This window comes from Macaca fascicularis, chromosome 8 (genome assembly GCF_037993035.2).
Source record: "Macaca fascicularis isolate 582-1 chromosome 8, T2T-MFA8v1.1".
In the NCBI taxonomy this organism is placed as follows: domain Eukaryota; kingdom Metazoa; phylum Chordata; class Mammalia; order Primates; family Cercopithecidae; genus Macaca; species Macaca fascicularis.
The window spans coordinates 100,884,368-100,903,667 of NC_088382.1; the positions used below are offsets into that span (position 1 = coordinate 100,884,368).

Below are 19,300 nucleotides of genomic sequence, written 5' to 3' on the forward strand. Positions count from 1 at the left end.
TAATTTTTAACTATCTTGAAAAGGACTAAGTTCTGAGTGAGACATGACACCACTGGAGTTTCATTTGAGCAGAGGAGTCATATAATTGGACATGCTTTAAAGGACTGCTTTAGATGCTCTCTGGAGATGATCACTATTCACATTTTGGTGTATTTCCTTCTGGTCCAGTGTAACAATATTTCTTCTACTGAATCTTCTCTTTTCTCTCATGTATGAGCCACCACGCCCGGCCTCTATGATATATTTTAAATAGATGTATTGGGGTCTGCCAGAGAAACAGAACCACATTTTTGTATTAAACTTATACTAGATCAGTAGATACAAAGAACCTTTGTATCCTTTTGTAGGTATCTCTATTACAGAATTTATTTCATGGCATCCTCTATTTCAGCTGCATTTCCATTGCCTCTTTCCTTAGTAGTTTATTTGGCTTATGTTTTCAGGTACCATCATATATATATCTATATCAATAGATATATATACACACATATATATATATATATATATATTTTTTTTTTGAGACAGAGTCTCACTCTGACAATAGGCTGGAGTGCAGTGGTACAATCTCAGTTCACTGCAATCACCACCTCCCAGATTCAAGCGTTTCCCCTGCCTCAGCCTCCTGAGTAGCTGGGACTACAGGCGTGTCCCACCATACCCTTCTAATTTTTTTTTTTTTTTTTGTATTTTAGTAGAGATGGGGTTTCACCATGTTGGCCAGGATGGTCTCAATCTCCTGACCTTGTGATCTGCCCACGTAGGACCTCCCAAAGTGCTGGGATTACAGGTGTGAGCCACCGCGCCCGGCCTCTATGATATATTTTAAATAGATGTATTGGGATCTGCCAGAGAAACAGAACCAACATGATATCTCTCTCTCTTTCTCTCTCAAGATATTTATATAATAAATTGGCCTACATGATTATGGGTTTGAGCAGTCTCACTTCACTAACTTTTGTATACAAGCTGAAGGCCCAGGAAAGCCAGTGGTACCCTTCCAGTTCAATCATGAAGGCCTTAGAAGCAAGAGAGCTGATGGCATAAGCCCCAGTCCCAGTACAAGAGAAAACTGATGTCCTAGTTCAGTTAGACAGAGTGAATTCTCCTTCCCTCTACCTTTTTGTTCTAGTCATGCCCTCAACAGATTGGATAATGCCCAGTCACACTGGGGAGAGCAGTCTGCTTCATTCAGTTCATCAATTCCCTAATTTCATCTAGAAACACCCTCAAGGCACACCAAGAAATAATGTTTAGCCAAATTTCTAGATACTCCATGGCCCAGTAAAGTTGACACATAAAATTAATCATTACAGTAAATAAGTTTAAATGTATTTGAAATATTGTTATATGTTCTGTTTAATTTATTTACTTATGTTTATATTTAGTTAACTGTGTGGTCATTTTATTAAAAATAGGTAATTATAGTCTTTTTTGGGGGGAGGAATCAGATCTGAATTACTTTATTTATGACTACAATATCCTTTAATCAAGGACTGACTGATTAGCATATAAAGAATACACAGTTTAGAACCATAGATGGCAATTTTAAATGGATCATCTCAAAATTATGCTGCACATGTTTATATTTATTATTTGAACATCAAGTCATTCAGGAATAGTATAAATTCTAAAAAAGGGTAAATGTTATCAGAGTTTTAAGAGAAATTTTGGTATTCTCTATTAATTTATTTGTAAAGGTATTCTAGGAAAGATGTGACAATCAATTACTGTACTTTTTCATCTCATCTGATTCTTAGATATGAGCTCAGGCAAATATTCAATAGACCATTCTATTTTACTTTATTTGTATCAAATATGACAAGTGTCAACTATATATATTGAAATATGTTTAAGAAGAATTATAGTTCTACATAATTATATAAATTCACTTTAATATAATAAGCAAAAATGACTCTTGATGCCAATAGTATTAGGCTCCTATATAGGTATGAATGAGCACTGTTCTGAAACACTGCTGCACGTGGTACTCAACAAATGATAACAAATCTATTTGGAATGCAGAAAATTTTCTTTTCAAAAGCAGAAAGCGAACAAGGGGAAATGGAAATGAATAGTATCAACTATTCTGGAGAAACAAAAGTCTGTAGGTTCTAGCAGTAGAATTGTAGGGTTAAAAACCTGTATTTCTTTCTCTTTTTATCTCAGTCTCTTTCCAAACCTCCTAGATTTTATTCTCTAACACTAAATGTTTTCTGCTTTTCAACTCCAATTCTTGTGCTATATGTTTATCAGATTTCTGTGATGGATAAAATGTGATGATATATGATAGATGACAGAGTAATAGTTGGAAAGAGTCCAGGCCTGGAGGCCTATTTCATTTCTGTTTGCAACAGCTGAAAACTTGTGTGCTACAGTTGATATGGCCCCTTCTCTTTCTGGGCCACTTAAAACAACAGCTTTGATAACTTGTTCTGAGTTATCTTTTATTCCATGTAATTAACTTAGATGACTTTCTTCCTAATAGATGGAAGAGCTTCAGGGGCAATCCAGTAAAAGGGAAAATTTTCCTAAATGTTCAGACAGTACAATTAATATGTAAAATTGAGGCAAATATTTTGTTAGCTTTTTGCTTTTATCTTCCTGTTTCCCTTTGTCATGTACTAGACAACATTAGGCTGGTACTCACAAGTTTTATAGACTCCTGGTAAAGATAACAAAAGTCCCTGAAAAATGTTTGCAAAATGGTATCTTTTGATGTAAGTCTTTATATTTCAAAGAACATTCAGAAATTTCAGCGTATACATGATTCAAGATATGAGAGGTTTGGCAGCTGAGTCCTTTCACATTATTTGAAGGGATCTTAGGAACTGGCTTCTAGCAACAGATCTTTCCTTAACTCGTGTCCCTAGGAAGCAGGAGTACCTGAGAGGTGACCCTGGGACAAGATTGGCAGGGGGCCATTGCAGTTTCATTCCTGAATGTTTATGCGTACACGATTTTCACTACCCTGAATGCTCTTTTTTCTTCTGTATGATTTCTCCTTGACTTTTAAGGTTCAGATGAAACATTTTCCCCATGTAAACTTGGCAGAGTTCTGCTAATTCACCTAGCTTTTACATTCTGCATCTGTAAACAGAAGCTAATAATATCCTCTTCACTGAGGATTAAATGAGAACTGGGATTGGAACCCACGTCTAGCTAACTCCAAAGTCATTGCACTTAAACATTGTATTAAGCCGTTCTTGCATTGCTATAAATAAATACCTGAACCAGGGTAATTTATAAAGAAAAGCAGTTTTATTGACTTGCAGTTGAGCAGGGTGTACAGGAAGCATAGTGCTTCTGCTTCTGGAGAGGCCTCAGAAAGCTTTCAATTGTGGTGGAAGGCAAAGGGGGAGCGGTTGTCTCACATGGCAGGAGCAGAAGCAAGAGAGAAAGAGCAAGAGGGAAGGTGCAACATATTTTTAAACAACCAAATGTCATGAGAACTCACCATCATGAGAAAAGCACCAAGGGAGATGTTGCTAAACCATTCATGAGAAACATCTCCATGATCCAGTCACCTCCCACCAAGTCCCACCTCCAACACTGGGGATTACAATTCTACATGAGATTTGGGCAGAGATACAGATTCATAACATATCAAACATAATGCTCAAGATATTTTAAGCTACTACCCACTTTGTTTTTTCCTAATCTACCATTTGTATAGCAAACATTCATTCTAAAGATACCCTTATTATCTGCATTGGTCTTTTGACCCTAGGCATTCACTACCTTTTATTGATAAATATTATTTTTTGGTATGGATAACTGAGCATTTGTTGAAAAATATTTATTGAACCACATTTATGTATTAAACTTATACTAGATCAGGAGATACAAAGAATAAAAAATCATTCTTATGAAGGGATTCAAAAACAATGTGAGATAGTCTTGTAAAAAGTAACGTTGAATTGTAAATTGGGATATTACAATGCAATGTGGTATGTGTAGGTCTACAGCTTGAAACTAGGATTTTCTGTTTCCAACAGAATGTTAAGCTTTTGAAAGCAGGAACCAGTCTTCTACTTCATTCAACTTTTTCATTATTTTTAGCTTAGTATCCTGTTCTTAGTAGGTGTCAGGATTTATCAATATATTTATTGATTTGCTTTAGTAAAATAGAAACTGTCTATTATATATTAGTTACTTGTTGCTGTGTAACACATTACCCCAAAACTGAGCTGCTTAAAGCATCAGAGATTTGTTACTTCACACAGGTTCTGAGGATTAGGAATCTGAGAGTGTCTGAACTGGATGGTTCTAGCTCAGGGTCTCTCGTGAGTTGTAATCAGGTTGTCAGCTGGAATTGCAGTCATCTGAAGGCTTGACTGGAGCTGGAGGATCTGCTTCCAAGATGGCTTACTCACATGGCTTTTGGCAGAAAACCCCAGATTCTTACAATATGGGCTTCTCGACAGAGCTACCTGAATATTCTTACATCATGGCAGCTGGCTTCCTCCAGAGTGAGTGACTTACAAAGAAGAGAGAATAAGCAGGAATTGCAATGCCTTTTATGGTCCAATCTCTGAAGTTGTACACATCACTTCTGCTTTATTCTATTCATTAGAAGTGAGTCACTAAGTCCAGTACACACTCAAGGGGAGGAGAATTAGGCTCTACTTCTTAAAGGAGCAGTAACAAATAATATGTGGATATATCTTAAAGTTACCACGGTGCACCAACAACACAAAAAGTACTCTATCATTATTTTCTTTTTGAGCTTTGTAGACTGAGGGAAAAGCTTCAGAAAATATATGGAAAGATGAAGGCAGGGAAAATAAAGAGGGACTAGGAGAATGCACAGGAGTTTAGAGGGAATGAGGGTCTGACATAGGGCAAAGAATCTACACAACCTGTGGATGTTATGTTCTGATGTCTTAGGTATTCATAACAAGGGGGCTAAAGAGAATGACAGTGAGAGATGGAAGTGGGGAAAGAATGAAGAACAAAATAACTGAGAGAAAACAAGGATAATTGTGTAGAAAGTGAAAGGACAAGAGAAGAAAATAAAATAAAATACCTCTAAGAAAAATACTCTGGAATCAGTCAAAATCTGTTGCCCAGTTGTGAAGCAAATAAGCCCATTGGAACTGTCCAGAGGGGCTATTTTCTAAAATCTTTATTGTATAGTATCTGAGTATGACTATTTGAGACATTTTTGTGGTGATTCAGGTGCCAATGCTGAAGACAATGAATTAAGATTCAAGAGTAGAACAATTTATAATTATTTTAAAGAAAATATATGGAGAAAAAAAGATGAGAATTGCTAGAAGTTTTTTGTATAAATGATTTAGAAATAAAGTTGTTATCAGAGATAATAATTATATAACTGAAGAGTCATTGCTGGGCAAATTATGAACACATTTGGGCTATGAAAAGTGAAATATAAATGTGTGATGAAACCAAGGCAAGGTGGAATTAAAATTCCATCCTCCCTCATTCCCCTCCTAATTACTTAGTGGGGGAGAGAAAGTATTGAAGTCATTCATCTTTTGTCATACACATATAGAGAAATTTCATTATAATATTGTGGCATGTTTAGATATAAGAGATACAACATGTGGAACTGACATAACATACATGCAAACTAAGTGGTCAGATAGATTTATTGCTTTAGTTGTGTAGGATAATTACACAAAGACAGTTTATATGACTAGGATATTATTTAGAAGGAAAAGAGAAAGACTCATACAAATAAACTGGCAAAACTTAAGGCACATTGTAGGGTTTAGATAATGCAAAGAGTTAATAGGAAGAGGAATACCTTAGAAACATCAGTAGGAGAAAGAAGCAATTGATGAATGGAATTAGGCATACGATTTAACTTGGCAGCAATGGTCCTCACGAGAAGGGAGTGTCTAAAATAAGGTAAGTTCAGGGGATGTAACTAGATTGTTAAAAAGCAGAATACAGACTTTAAAGAGAGTCATTGGAGGCCCAAAATGGGGATTTTTGTCTTACTCTTTAGCATGAACTCACCTAAGAAGAAAGAATGATGATGATTTTTTACATAAAATATGAAAAAATAAAAGACTATCAGCTTTGTTATTGACAACCACATTTTCCTTCACATTAGGGGGCCTATTTTTGGTCTATTTTCCAACATTTACATAAAGAAAGGGTTTTCTAGTATTTCTTTTGCTTATAGAAATAGTTTTCTGAATTGGAAAATTTAGGAAAATACGAAAGTGCATAAAATAAATTACAACTATACAACCCATTGACAACTGTTAATATTTTAGCATATTTCTATGTTTTGTTTTAATATTTATGATTTAAAAGATATTTTTAAAAAAGTTTTGTATACTGCTTACTTTACTCAATATCATATCAGGACAATTTTGTCATTAAAAATCTCTTGTAAACATCATTAAATTTATTACCTTTTAAATTTTTAATAAATTTTAAGGGGCATAGGATATTTAATCCTAATATTTACTAAAACGTTATAACACAAAATAGAAAATAAATGATACATGTTTAAATTATTAATGGTTGAAACTGTTGACTACCTACTGTGATAATAACAGCTAATACTAATTATTTACTATGCCACAGGAACTGTTCTAAGTACTTTGTATGGATTATATCATTTAACAATCATATTAACCATTATGAGGAACTTGTAATTCTTATTCCCATTTTACTTAAAGAGGTTTAGTAATATGGCTCAAGTTCTCACAGCTAGTAAGTATGGAGCTGAAATCCAAACAAGGCAATCTGACTCCCAAGTCCATCTTTCTAAATCTATACATTTTGCATTATATGTTTAAGCTTTGCATTAGGAACTGGAGATAGAATGATAAGGAAACCATAGAGGGTCTGCTCTTTCTGAGCTGTCGTGTGTAGAGAAACAATTATTACCAAATAATTAACATTTTAAATGTATAATTACAAACTGAAATCAGCACACTAAATGAAAGGAACATAGATCCATGATAGACAACAGGAGCCTGACTAAATAAGTAAACTGGGGAAGGCTTCCTGGAGGAGGTGACACAAGCTGACAGCTGAAGAATGAATAACAGTCAGTGAGGTAAAGGGGAAAGATACATTCCAGACAGAGGGAATATAGCATGTGGAAAGGCCCTAGTGTGAGAGGGAACATGAATGTTCAGAAAACTGGAAGAAATTCAGTGTGACTGGGGCTCACAGATTGTATGGGAGCAGGCTGTGGCCCAGGAATGTAGGGCTTGCTAAGGATTTTGAACTTCAAGGACAATGGAAATCTCAAAGAGTTTTATGTAGGTGGTGACATAATCAGATTTATTTTGAAAAGATCTTTCCATCTGAAGAATGGCAGACATACTAGAGAGAGGCCAGAGGGTATGTGGGGTGGATTTCTGTAGACTTTTGCTGAAGTCAAATAAGAAATGAAGATAACTTGGCCTAAGGTAGTGGCAGGAAAGGTGGAAAGACCTGAACATATTTAATAGATATTTAACAGGTAAATTTGAAAATGGTGATGGAGTTAGTATGTTTTCTATGGGCTGAGATAGACAATACTATAAGAAGACCAAAGACCAAAATTTAGGAGGGCGGATCATGAGTTCAATCTTGGAAATAGTGAGTTTGACATGTGAATATTTTGAGTATGTAGTTGCCTATTGGGTGTGGAACCAGAGTTTTTGCCATAGAGATTTAATCAATTTGATGAATATGGGTAAAAAAAGAAGAAGAAGATAAAGTGAAAAGAGAATGTAGTGGGCTCTAGGGAGCACTATTTTATGGCTGGGCAAATAATTATGAGTTAGCAAGGAATATTTAGTTAGAAGAGCATGTTAACTAGATTGGAATTGTTGGCAACCACTGAGGGTATACTTGAAGTTGGTGATGATGAATTTATGGCGATTCTTGTCTGCCCTGAGGTGTAACTCTGCCAACAGCACCACAGAGGCGAGGAAGCCTGGTGGCAAGAATGACCCGGAAAGGTTTTGTAAGATATGTGAAATGAGAAGGTTAAATGTCAGAGGATTCAGGCATATGATAACATAATTTACCATTCTTTTTTTTTTAACATAGAAAAGGGTTTAAAAAAAAAAAATTAGGCTTGGCACGTGGCTCACACCTGTAACCTCAGCACTTTCGGAGGTCGAATTGGATGAATCGCTTGAGCTCAGGAGTTTGAGACCTGGGCAATATGGTGAAACTCCGTGTCTGCCAAAAATACCAAAAGTTAGCTGGGTAGGGTGGCACGTGCCTGTAGTCCCAGCTACTTGGGAGACTGAGGTGGGAGAATAGCTTGAGCCCAGGAAGTAGAGGCTGCAGTGAGCTGAGATCACACCACTGCACTTCAGCCTGGGTGACGGAGTAAAACCCCACCTGCCCATCCCCCCCACCCAATTTAAATAATTCTGAGAAATATCTTTTATGCACAAACATTTGTCTCTTTTAAATGTTTCTTTTGGAGAAATTCCTATAAGAATTACTCAAAGAGTAAGAATAACTTTCAGCCTTTTAAATGACATTGCTAATTTGTTTCCAGATTCCCCAATCTTATTTGCGTGGGGGCAGTGGCTGTTCTAATTTTTATTCTTTGTGTTTTGACCGGCTAAAAGAATGTATCCTTCAAATTCTTCTTTCTTTCTTACCGTCTTTCAGCTGCTGTGTCATGAGTAATTTTCTTCGGTTAAGGTGCATATCTCACACACATATGAGAAGGTCTTCATGTTGCTTTGGAACAACAAAGAAAACTTTCTGGTTATTGAATCTTTGGGTCATAAGCACGTCCCTTCTCAAACCACTAAAGATCTTACTCCATTTTGTTGTGATGTTTTATGATACGGACAAAACTGATACCAAATTGTTCCAAGAAAGGGAAATGCAAAGGTCCCAAGGTGGAGAATGCTTGGGAAGAAAGCCAATGTTACCACAGTGGAAAGAGACAGAGAGAAGTGGAGAAAGAGTGAGAGAGCAAGTACTGGGAGATGAGGCTGAAGAGATAGTGCAGAATCCAAATCATAACCAAGTCCTGTAAGCCAGGGTGAGGAGTGTGCATTTCATTTTGAGTGAGATGAGAAACCACTGGGTGGTTGTAAGTGGGGGAGTGAAGCGGTGTGATTTGCATTGTAAAGCAATTGCATGGTTAGGGTTGGCACACACAGGCAGGGTGGAAGTAGAGGCCTCTTCGGGCTACTGGTTCTCAGGTAGTTCAAGGGCAGAAATGGGGTCTAAAGTAGGCATGAGGTGGGGACTATGAGGTGACACAAATAAGCCCTCCCAGATCAGTTATTTCTATGCTGATGTTTAAATGGAAAAGCCTGAAGAGGACTCTCCCTTCGGCTTTAAGGCCCAGGGTACTGGGTGGGGCAGGGCCTGGACTTGGGGGCCTTCAACTGCTTCTCCCTAACTAGAATGAGGAAGGTCTCAGCATCTCTCTCTCTCTCTCTCTCTCTCTCTCTCTCTCTCTGTCTGTCTGTCTCTCTCTCTGTCTCTCTCTGTCTCTCTCTCTCTGTGTGTGTGTGTGTGTGTGTGTGTGTGTGTGTGTGTGTGTGTGTGTTTATAGCCTGAGAGTTTAGTTATCTGTTTCCCCCCAGGCTTGGCTCTTAGCCTTTTCTCTTCAACTCCCTCTAAGGATCTTCTCTTGGGACAAGTATTCAGCAGATACTGAAGGATTATGACTCTAGGTAACTTTCTGACTATTTTCCCTCCTTTTCATGCAGGGTGTGTGAGAGAAAGGTTCCCAGTACAGATTTTTTGGCTTTCTTATGTTCAGATGATATCATCAGGCTAATTGCTCTACAATTCTGATTAGATATCAAATTTATCATACGGTTTTTTGAATTTCCCATTGGTCACAAATAGTATTCATATCCTTTCTTAGAGTTATTAATTAAATCTAAGTTTTGGATGCCTTAGCCCCCACACTTGAATCTTATCCTCCTTCCCCGAAACTCGACCTTAAGCCTATTTAGGAATCCCAGTTGTCATTAAAGAGTAACCCTGTGAATTTTGAGATGCTTTGAAGAGTGCACAGGAATTTGTCATACTGTACTTATTTGTTCTATTTTTGAGTCCATGTGAAATCTCAGCTTCCTCCCTCGCCCCCAGTTTACTTTATAAATGCTCCTGCTAATCTAGCCCCCTTCTGATCTCCCTCATTACTTTGGGCTAGTCTGAAGCAACAGAAGGACTTGCTAAATTTATATATTCTTCCTGAGGCCTGGGGCTTTGTGGGAACAATTGTAAAAATTTACCAAGTCTGGAGAAGAAGGCTTTCGCAAATCTTGAGTGTGCAGGGAGAAGCCAATGTGTCTGGGGTTTCTGAGAAGATATTTGTTTATTCATAAATCATTTATTGAACATCAGCTCTGTACTAGGCATTGAATTTTGAGCTTGCATTAGTCACATAAGTCATAGTTTTTAAAGAGACCAAAGCCTGATAGATGAAGACAGATTTTCAACAATGATTGTCTCAGAGTATTTATAGGTAATATGATTCATTTATATACCAGGCCCAATGAGGAGACAACGAAACATTTGATAGAGGTTGGAGAAGCTTAGAGGGGTGACATTTTAGTTTTGAAGAGATGATCCAGGTGTAGGATGAGTTAAAAGGGTATGGCATGAGTCATAACTGTGAGATAAGACACAGGCCTGTCATGAGATCTCTAAGTACCTCTGAAAGCTTAAAAGGGTAAAGATAGTGCTTATTCGGATATATCGTTAGAGAGTCAGCCAAGGAGAGCCAAGTATGACATATGAGGGCTTTGAATTTATCCTATGGACAAAAGAGAACCTTGAAAGGTTTTAAGCAAGGTTGGTTATATGACCAAATTTTCCTTTCAGAAAACCATTTCTTCTGCAAAAGTTTGCACTGAGATGAATTCAAGTACCATTGCAATAACTCACATAAGACAAAGGCCTCCAATGAAGGTGGGGTGGGTAGTGGGTCGGGCCAGGAGTAGGAGAAGATTGTGTGGGGGTGGTGAGGAGGTGGATGGGATGGAAGGTGTAAATAGAGGTTTCCAAGTCTGGAGAAGAAGGCCTTCTTTTTCCTTAAGAAGGTAGAATTGACAGGACATGGTGAGAGACTCAAAGTGGGTGAGGAGAAAAAGGGAAAAGCATAATTTGGGGGGAAACATGAGTTTAGGCTTAGAATTTAGAACTTTAGGTGCCTATGGAACTTCCAGCTGCAGAGGTCCATTGGACAGCCATATATTTGAGACCATTACTCAAGAAGGCAGTTGACACAGACATCTTAGCCTCAAAGTTCCTTGAATCCTTCATTTTAAGGAGCTTCCTCAGCCTTCACTTCAGCAAACCATATCTACAGTCAAATGTAGATCTTGACGTCACCTTCACATGCTCTAAATTTGAAGAATTAAGGTCTGGTAATGGCAATTTGACCACTGATTCCTTCTATGTTCAAGCTATATTGCTTTATATCCATATCTTTTACTTAATGACTCAATGACATGAAGTCACTCAATGAGTCATTAAGTCAAAGTCATTGAGACTTCATGTCTTGCCACATCTTCTTTTCTCCTAGTCCATCAGAGCTGATATTTTTATTCCTTTCTGTAACCAGTCTGGACTGAAAGGAGCAGTCCTGCCCTTTAATATTTAGTACACACAACTTGCTCATTCTTCTACTTTCTGACATACTTATGCTGCAAACTCTTATGTTGGATCTGGGAAGCTGAATGCTAAAGGGAAGCACATAATTGTGCAGACAGGGACCACCACTAATGTGTAGATTATACTGGTTCCCTCAGCACTTCTGTATAATGTATTTATGTGGTTCTGTCCAGGTTCCTTTACTGAAAACTGTGGGACATTTCAAACCTTCACTGCTTTCTTCCTGTCTCCATTCACACTGATACCCTGCTTCCAAACTCAACTGACATATGATCTTATTCTCTGCTTCAAACAGTTGAAAGGACTATGTCTGATTCCTTCAACCATCCAGTGTCTTCAAACTTATCCAGGGGTTCACTTAAATGCCTTTTCCTCTGGTCACAAAGGACAAGATAATTAAAATATATTAATATTCTAAGATCATTCTGTGTCCTTCACCTGCTCAGTTCTGTTTTACTTATTCCTTCTATCTCCTCTACATTAATCTCTCTGTATTGGTTTTTTTCTTAGAGGACTTGGAGTTTAGTATAAATTATGGAATGATATCCTTTAGGACAAAAGAGGGAAGAATGGTGGTTATATAGAATGAAGCACAAGGAATAACCCTTCTCATTTCAGCACACTAAGTACTGACTTAGAACTGCCATTGGGTTCAACTCTCTAGGTTGTGCCCTTGAGATGGTTAACATAGGAAACTGAATTAAGAAAGTTAGAATGTCTGTTTTGAGACCAGGACTCAAGGTGATACCAACACAGACTTGAGCTTTGTATTTTATTTAAACATCTGCCTGTGTTGTGTAAACTTTCCTGTACTTTTGAAACCTAATGATGTGATATCCCAGATATTTAAAATCAGTTGTTTTTAATTTGTTGCATGCTTGCTACGTTTCAAATTCTGGGCTCAAATTATGGAAATATCTCTAAATTCCCTATAAATGTTGTGAGATGCAGTGGTGTGGAGCCACCTCACCCAGGCTTGCAAGAGCTAATTTTGCACATCCCTTCCCAAACTCTGTGTTCAGTGAATCAGCTATAGCAGGACGATTTACACTGTGCGGTCAACACTCACTGCAAATTAAGGCTTTTTATTTCTTCATTTCAAGGACTTGGTTTACCAGCATGCTACGTAAGATAGGTCATATGTCCCCATTTTACAGCTGAAATTTAGGTTCAGAGAAATAACTCCCTAAATTAGGTTAACTGCGAAAGCTACATGAGTTTTTGGGAGGCAAGACAAAATATTCTGTAAGAGAATAAGACATTGTCTTGTCTCTTCTTATTCTCTTCTTAATCTTTTCTTTTTCTACTGAAGTTGTAGCGTGCAATTGGATTTAGACTTTCTCCATAGAAGTTTAAATATCCTTGTGAACTGTATATCTTCCATATTCTGTTTTTGTTTGTTTGTTTTTGTTTTTGTTTTTTTGTGAGACAGAATCTCACTCTGTCGCCCAGGCTAGAGTGCAGTGGCACAATCTCGGCTCAGTGCAACCTCCGCCTCTGGGTTCAAAGGATTCTCCTGCCTCAGATTCCCGAGTAGCTGGGATTATGGGCATGCACAACCACACCTGGCTAATTTTTGTATTTTTAGTAGTATTTTCAAGGTCCCTAATAAGTTATAATGTGAACATTTTGATGTTCTTATGTTTCTTTTACTTTCCTCATTTAACAAATGGATCATAAGGCAGTCTTTGAGATCTAGAGGTTGGTGTCTGTTAGGATGTTATTTTTTGCTATGCTTGGTTTTCTGATAAATATATTTGCAAAATGTTCCCAGCACTCAATTTATTAATGCTTGTTCTATTGCTAACCAATTCTATAACCCTAAACAAGTTTTCTCAATTGTTCAGGATGGGGATATGACCAGTGACCCCTAAGGTCATGGCCATTCATGACACTATTAAAATTCTTATGCTTCTGATAAGTAGAGTATACCCCAGGGTGCCCCTAAATTACTTTATTTACGACTTAAATCCACATTAGTATTTACTGTGGAGTTTTAGTCCTAAATAAAGTAATTTCAGTTTAATTATATTAAAGATGTAGCTTTAGAGGTAGTTTCATTATTTTGTTGTGCAATAAGGTTTTTATTTTGTTTGAAAAGTTTCAGGATCTAAAGCTGAGGGAATTCTACTGTGAGGGAAACCCACTGTTCCTGAAGCAGCCAGTGATTTCTACACAACGGGAGAACGTCTGGAGTCTACAGGTAAAGGCTTACCTCTTTCACTTAAGTCTTCAAACTAAAGCCACAATTTAAATTTTAAAGCGTTTTCTTTTAAAACATTCTTGCCAAGCCAGCAAATGATTAATGTAATCCCAGTCCATTGGCAATGTGGATCCTATACATAATCTTTTTGACTTGCTTATAGAATCCAGTGAAATCCTAGGTCACTCTGATTCCCAGAGTGACGTAATTCAGATAAATGGAAATATTTTGTAGGATGAATAAAAGAGAGAAATTTATTTTCACTTTAGCTTTTTCAGTGTTATTTAAAGATGTATTGATTTGTTCTTAGTGGAGTCTTTACCTCTTTCCCTCCCTTTTTACTTGTCTCTATCCCTAGTGGATGAATGAATATGATCCAGAAACTATGTTCACTTCAGCAAAACAAGTTAATGGTATTAAAAGAAGGAACAGGAAAGCATATTAGAGGACTCTTTGTAATAGCCAAGTCAGAGAACATAGATCCTTTCACATTTGACTGTGATTCTCCATCATGAATTTAGATTTCTGAGATCCATTTGGATCTGTAGCTAATGTGCAGGATTGTCATTAAGACTTTTAGGATTTGTATGGGATCAACTTTCCTGGCTGCAGGAAACAACCAATCTTGTCCAGTGGCTTACTTTTTCTTAAAATTAAATTATCGTATGAATAATACCTGTTTATTACAGAAAACAATAAAATACAGATGAGCAATGAAGAAAATCAAAATTTCTTATACTGACTTTTAAAAAGTCTCTTATTACAAAAGTAATACAAGCTCCTTTAGAGACATTGAGGGGAAAAAAGCCAATAGAAGTTAATAAAAATACTAAGAAATCAGGCTGGGCACAGTGGCTCACACCTATAATCCCAGCACTTTGGGAGGCTGAGGCGGGTGGATCACCAGGTCAGGAGATCGAGGCATCCTGGCTAACATGGTGAAACCCTGTCTGTACTAAAAATACAGAAAAATTAGCCAGGCACGGTGGCAGGCGCCTGTAGTCCCAGCTACTCGGGAGGCCGAGGCAGGAGAATGGCGTGAACCCGAGATCGCGCCACTGCACGCCAGCCTCAGCAACAGAGCGAGATTCTGTCTAAAAAAAACAAAAAACAAAAACAAAACAAAACTAAGAAATCAAATTAGTACTCTTCTCTATGACATTTATTCTTTTAGAATTTTTTATGCTTTCAGAATATTTTTGTAATTAAAGATAAAGATGAGTTCAAACTCTATACACTATATAGAGTTGTTTTTCCACTCAGTTATTGTGAATAGCTTTCCAATCAGTACAACAAAACAAAATAAAACCAGACCATGACATCTTTTTTGATAAATACATCGTATTCTGTATATGATAATATCATAATATTTTTATTTCCCCACCGTTGGATGTTTAAATTATTAATAATATTCTGGCCTTTCGGCCTTTATAAACAAAGATACAAGGCTGGGCACAGTGTCTCATGCCTGAAGCCCCAGCACTTTGAGAGCTCATGGCAGGAGGATTGCTTGAGCCCAGGAGTTTGAGACCAGCCTGGCCAACAGAGTGAGACCCCATCTCTACAAAATTTTAAAAACCTTAGCCAGGCATGGCGGTGTGTGCCTGTGGTCTCAACTACTCAGGAGGCTGAGATGAGAGGATCCATTGAGCCCAGTAGGTTGAGTCTGCAATGAGTCGGGTTCCTGCTACTCCACTCCAGCCTGGGCAACAGAGAAAGATCCTGTCTCCAAAACCCCCCCACAGTCAAAAAGCAACAACAACAAAACGCAAAGTGATAGTGACCATTCTCATAGTAAATTTCTAGTTCCTGTGCATATTATCCCTAAAAATGTAACTGCTGCCCCAAAGAACTGACATCTTGTATAGTTTGATTTACTTTTTTCAGATTCCCTTTCACAGAATATTTTCACAAACAGCATTATTTCCTACTCTTCTGTAACAGAAAAACATCTCATTTGAAATTGAGTTTTAAATGATTTGAGTAACTGTTGTATTTAATATTTTACTCCTTTATAACTTATTTTTTCTCCTTTCATCAATCATTTTGTATAATAATAGTGGCTAACACTTATTTTATGCTTATTATGGACAAGGTACTGTTCTAAGCACTTACACAGGAATAAACTAATTTAGTCCTCTACTAACCCTAAAAAGATAGGTATCATTATTGACCACTTTTTAATAGATAAAGTAACGGAGATCCAGGGAAGTCAAATAACTTATGTGAGGTCACAGAGCTACTAAATGTTGGAACAATGATGCCAACTTAAGTGGTTGGGTTCCAGAGTCCCAGCTGCAATATTGGTTCAGAAAGGGGATATAGGGAGCTGAGAGAAATAGAGACAGGGTCGTCCTGGGTTGGAGGAGGTTCTGGTTTGTGGAGGAGGCTGAATTAGCAGTTAACCCAATCTGGTAGCTGTCTTACAGAGAGCCTTCGAGGACAAGAACCTTGTCTGTGAGGGCTGTGAATGAGAGAGAAATTGTTCTAATTTTCAGAACTGTTGGGTCCAGGAGCACAAACGTTAATTTTTACAATACATCAGTGGAAGTTGGTATTTTTGCCTGTAATATGTAAATGCTTTGGGTAGTTTTAAGAGTATCTCTGGAATTTTTCTCAGAAAAGTGACTTAAATTGATTTGTACTTAAAGTAAGAGTTATTTCTACTGGGCAATTAGTCAATGTTACTGATTAAACTACTTGCTGTGTCAAAGAATTCCAGGAACTATGATATGGGTTATGCCTTGGTAAAGATTTTAAAAACTTTACCTCACCTCAGAGATTTATGAAGTAAAATTTAATGCTAATAACTATATTATAGAAAAATTAGCCAGAATATACTGCATTAGTAGGTGCCAGGCTAAATGGTTTACCATTTTTATGTAATTTAATTCTCTAAACTCTATGTGATAGTATTGGAAAAGATCCCAATTTTACAGATGAGGTATTCAAGATCAGGGAACTTAAGGGTTCACCCAAATGTGATCACACAGCAGATAAGTCATAGAGCCAGAATTTACATCTATGTTTGTATTTGACTCTGACTTTGAATTTTTGCTCTTGATGCTATGTTTTAGTGCTTATTATACACATCATACACCTGATTATACAGTAGTTCCAAAATGCATCACTCCTGAGGATTCATATTTGTTTTTACATTTTATATTTTTCATATTAGATAATTTTATGTGTATAATTTAATAACTCAAAATTATGTAGGGAAAAATAGGACATATAAAATTAATTTCATTTGTGATGAATTATAATTAACTTCCAAATATTCTAAGAAAATAGCATATAAGCTATCTAAAAGGAGCAATTTGAGTATTTTGAAATATTTTTATAGACCATTTTGGTCTATAAAAGATTTCTTGACTTTTAAATAACACTGGAATTAGACCATTGTATATTCTCAAAAATTGCATTAAATGCATCTCTAAGAGATGTCCTAAAAGATACCATTGGTCATGCCAATAGTATTTTATTTTATATATACTCATATTTCCAAGTAATAACGTTGTATTTTAATGGTGTATGTTATCCTTCCAAAGTAACACATTGGCAACAAGTAAAAGAAAAATATAAATAATAGGTGATGTAAGAGCGGTCAGATATACTGAGTGCAACAAACATGTTTGGGTCCAGAAATCATAAATGGAAAAAGTGATCTATGTGAACCTATTTTTGGGTCCTTTGTATTTCAGCAAATGCTTCTATCATCTGCTATTTTCAGTAGTGAATCCTTGTCCATGAGTTTTCTACAGCTTTACAGTAAGACTTGGCCATTGAATTCATGTAACTAAAAGCCTACCTATAAAATCAGTATTTCTTTAAGAATCACAAGCTATGCTCTGCTTAAGTAGTTGGAGAAAGGGTGATAATAAACATCTGATTTAAGCACCCTGGTAATATTAGTGTGAAAGCATGACCTCAGTCATGCAACCACCCAGGAGAATGAGCTTAAGTGGGTAGGAGTTTGTGCTGTTGAAGGATCAGACAAATAAAGAATCCATGCTCAGAGCTGTTTACTGTATAAAGGCAGCTTTCTCGGGTGCTTGTTAATTGGGAGGGATAGGGTAATAGGAAATGGGCACAGCAATTTATAAGATTTTGCTGTTATGTTTTCAGTTTTTAAAGAATTTAATTGGGGTGAATGTGTGAAAGATTATGTGTGTATATATGTATTTTCAAAAATTCCTATCAGAGCTTTATGTGGACTATTTCAATACTACTGGGAAATCTTTCACTTATGTCAGGAAAAAATGTACCAAATAAATCATCCCCAAACATGATTGAAATTTCAAGCAGTGTTTTTGTAACATTTATACAGAACTTCCATGCTACTGACACAAACTGGAGAAAATTTAATGGATTCAGTCAAATGTTTATTTATTTTCTTTGCTTGGTCAGTGAAGATTTAATTTTATGCACTATGTAATATATTTTTATTAAGATGATAATAGCCCTAGTGAAACGCAACTTCCATTTTCTTACTTCTTCCCTTTATTATTTAGTATTTTATTACTATTATTGCAAGTTAATTTTCTGAACATATCTAGGTAGATAGGTTTAACTAAGATTAAATTCAGATATTTGGTTCATATAAATCATTGCTTTTTTGATGGCACTATTCAGGTTCTCAATGCAGCAAGGAATTTAGGCCAGTGCTTCTCAAATTTCAATATGCATATAGATTACCTGAGGAACCAGTTAAATTGCAGATTTTGATTCAGTAGGTCTGGAGTGTGTCTGACATTCCGCATATCTAATAAGCTCCCATGTGATGCATTCTGTGAACCACAGTTTAAGTAGTTAGGATTTAGACCTTAGCGAATATGACAAAATTCATTTTTGAATCCAGTCTGCATGTTTGTACAGTCTTTGCTTATTGTAATGAGAGGTGCCAGATTTAAACCTAAACTATGTCTAACTTTATAAAATGTGTAATGCAAATGTATTATGACTTGTAAGAGATGTAGAAATATGACAAGGTAAGAAACTTATTATTCTTATATTGATGAAAACCAAACTTATTTGCAATGCCAGTCATTTACAACACAATTCATTACATACACTGCAGAATCTTAATTTAACAGAATCTAGATAATAAACCATACATTTTATCCAGTGAAGTAGAAATCAATGTAATGTAAAATAGTTTTGAAAACAATCTGCGGAACTGTATTTTTTTTTCAATTTAGGAAATAACATCAAGATTTGTAATGAATCAGCTAGCAGAAAATAACCCTTTCCTAATGGATGGCATAGAACGGTACCCACAAGTCAGGAGCATGATCTCTCAGGGAAAAACATGTGCAATATGTGGGCAGCACTTTATAACCGTATGGCTGGAATGTGTTCGATTTGTTTCTCCACCAAAGGTAAATGATGCTTTTTGTGCGAATATGACCATAATACCTATTCCTACCCTTTTTCTTATCTAAATCAGTCAATACTAACTAGAGTTGTACCTATGATTGGCTTATAGGATAGTATGCTGTAAATTATGGA

At 36.5% G+C, this 19,300-nt stretch overlaps 1 protein-coding gene across 2 annotated transcripts in view; it reads left to right on the top strand.

Moving 5' to 3' along the window:
* Positions 1-19,300, top strand: part of LRRC69 (leucine rich repeat containing 69) — a 137,077-nt gene that overhangs the window by 97,517 nt on the left and 20,260 nt on the right. For both annotated transcript variants that reach the window (XM_005563676.4, XM_045398486.2), the window contains 2 exons: positions 13,688-13,789; positions 18,991-19,170. In XM_005563676.4, coding sequence (XP_005563733.2) covers positions 13,688-13,789; positions 18,991-19,170 — 282 coding nt within the window. The remainder of the gene's footprint in view (positions 1-13,687; positions 13,790-18,990; positions 19,171-19,300) is intronic.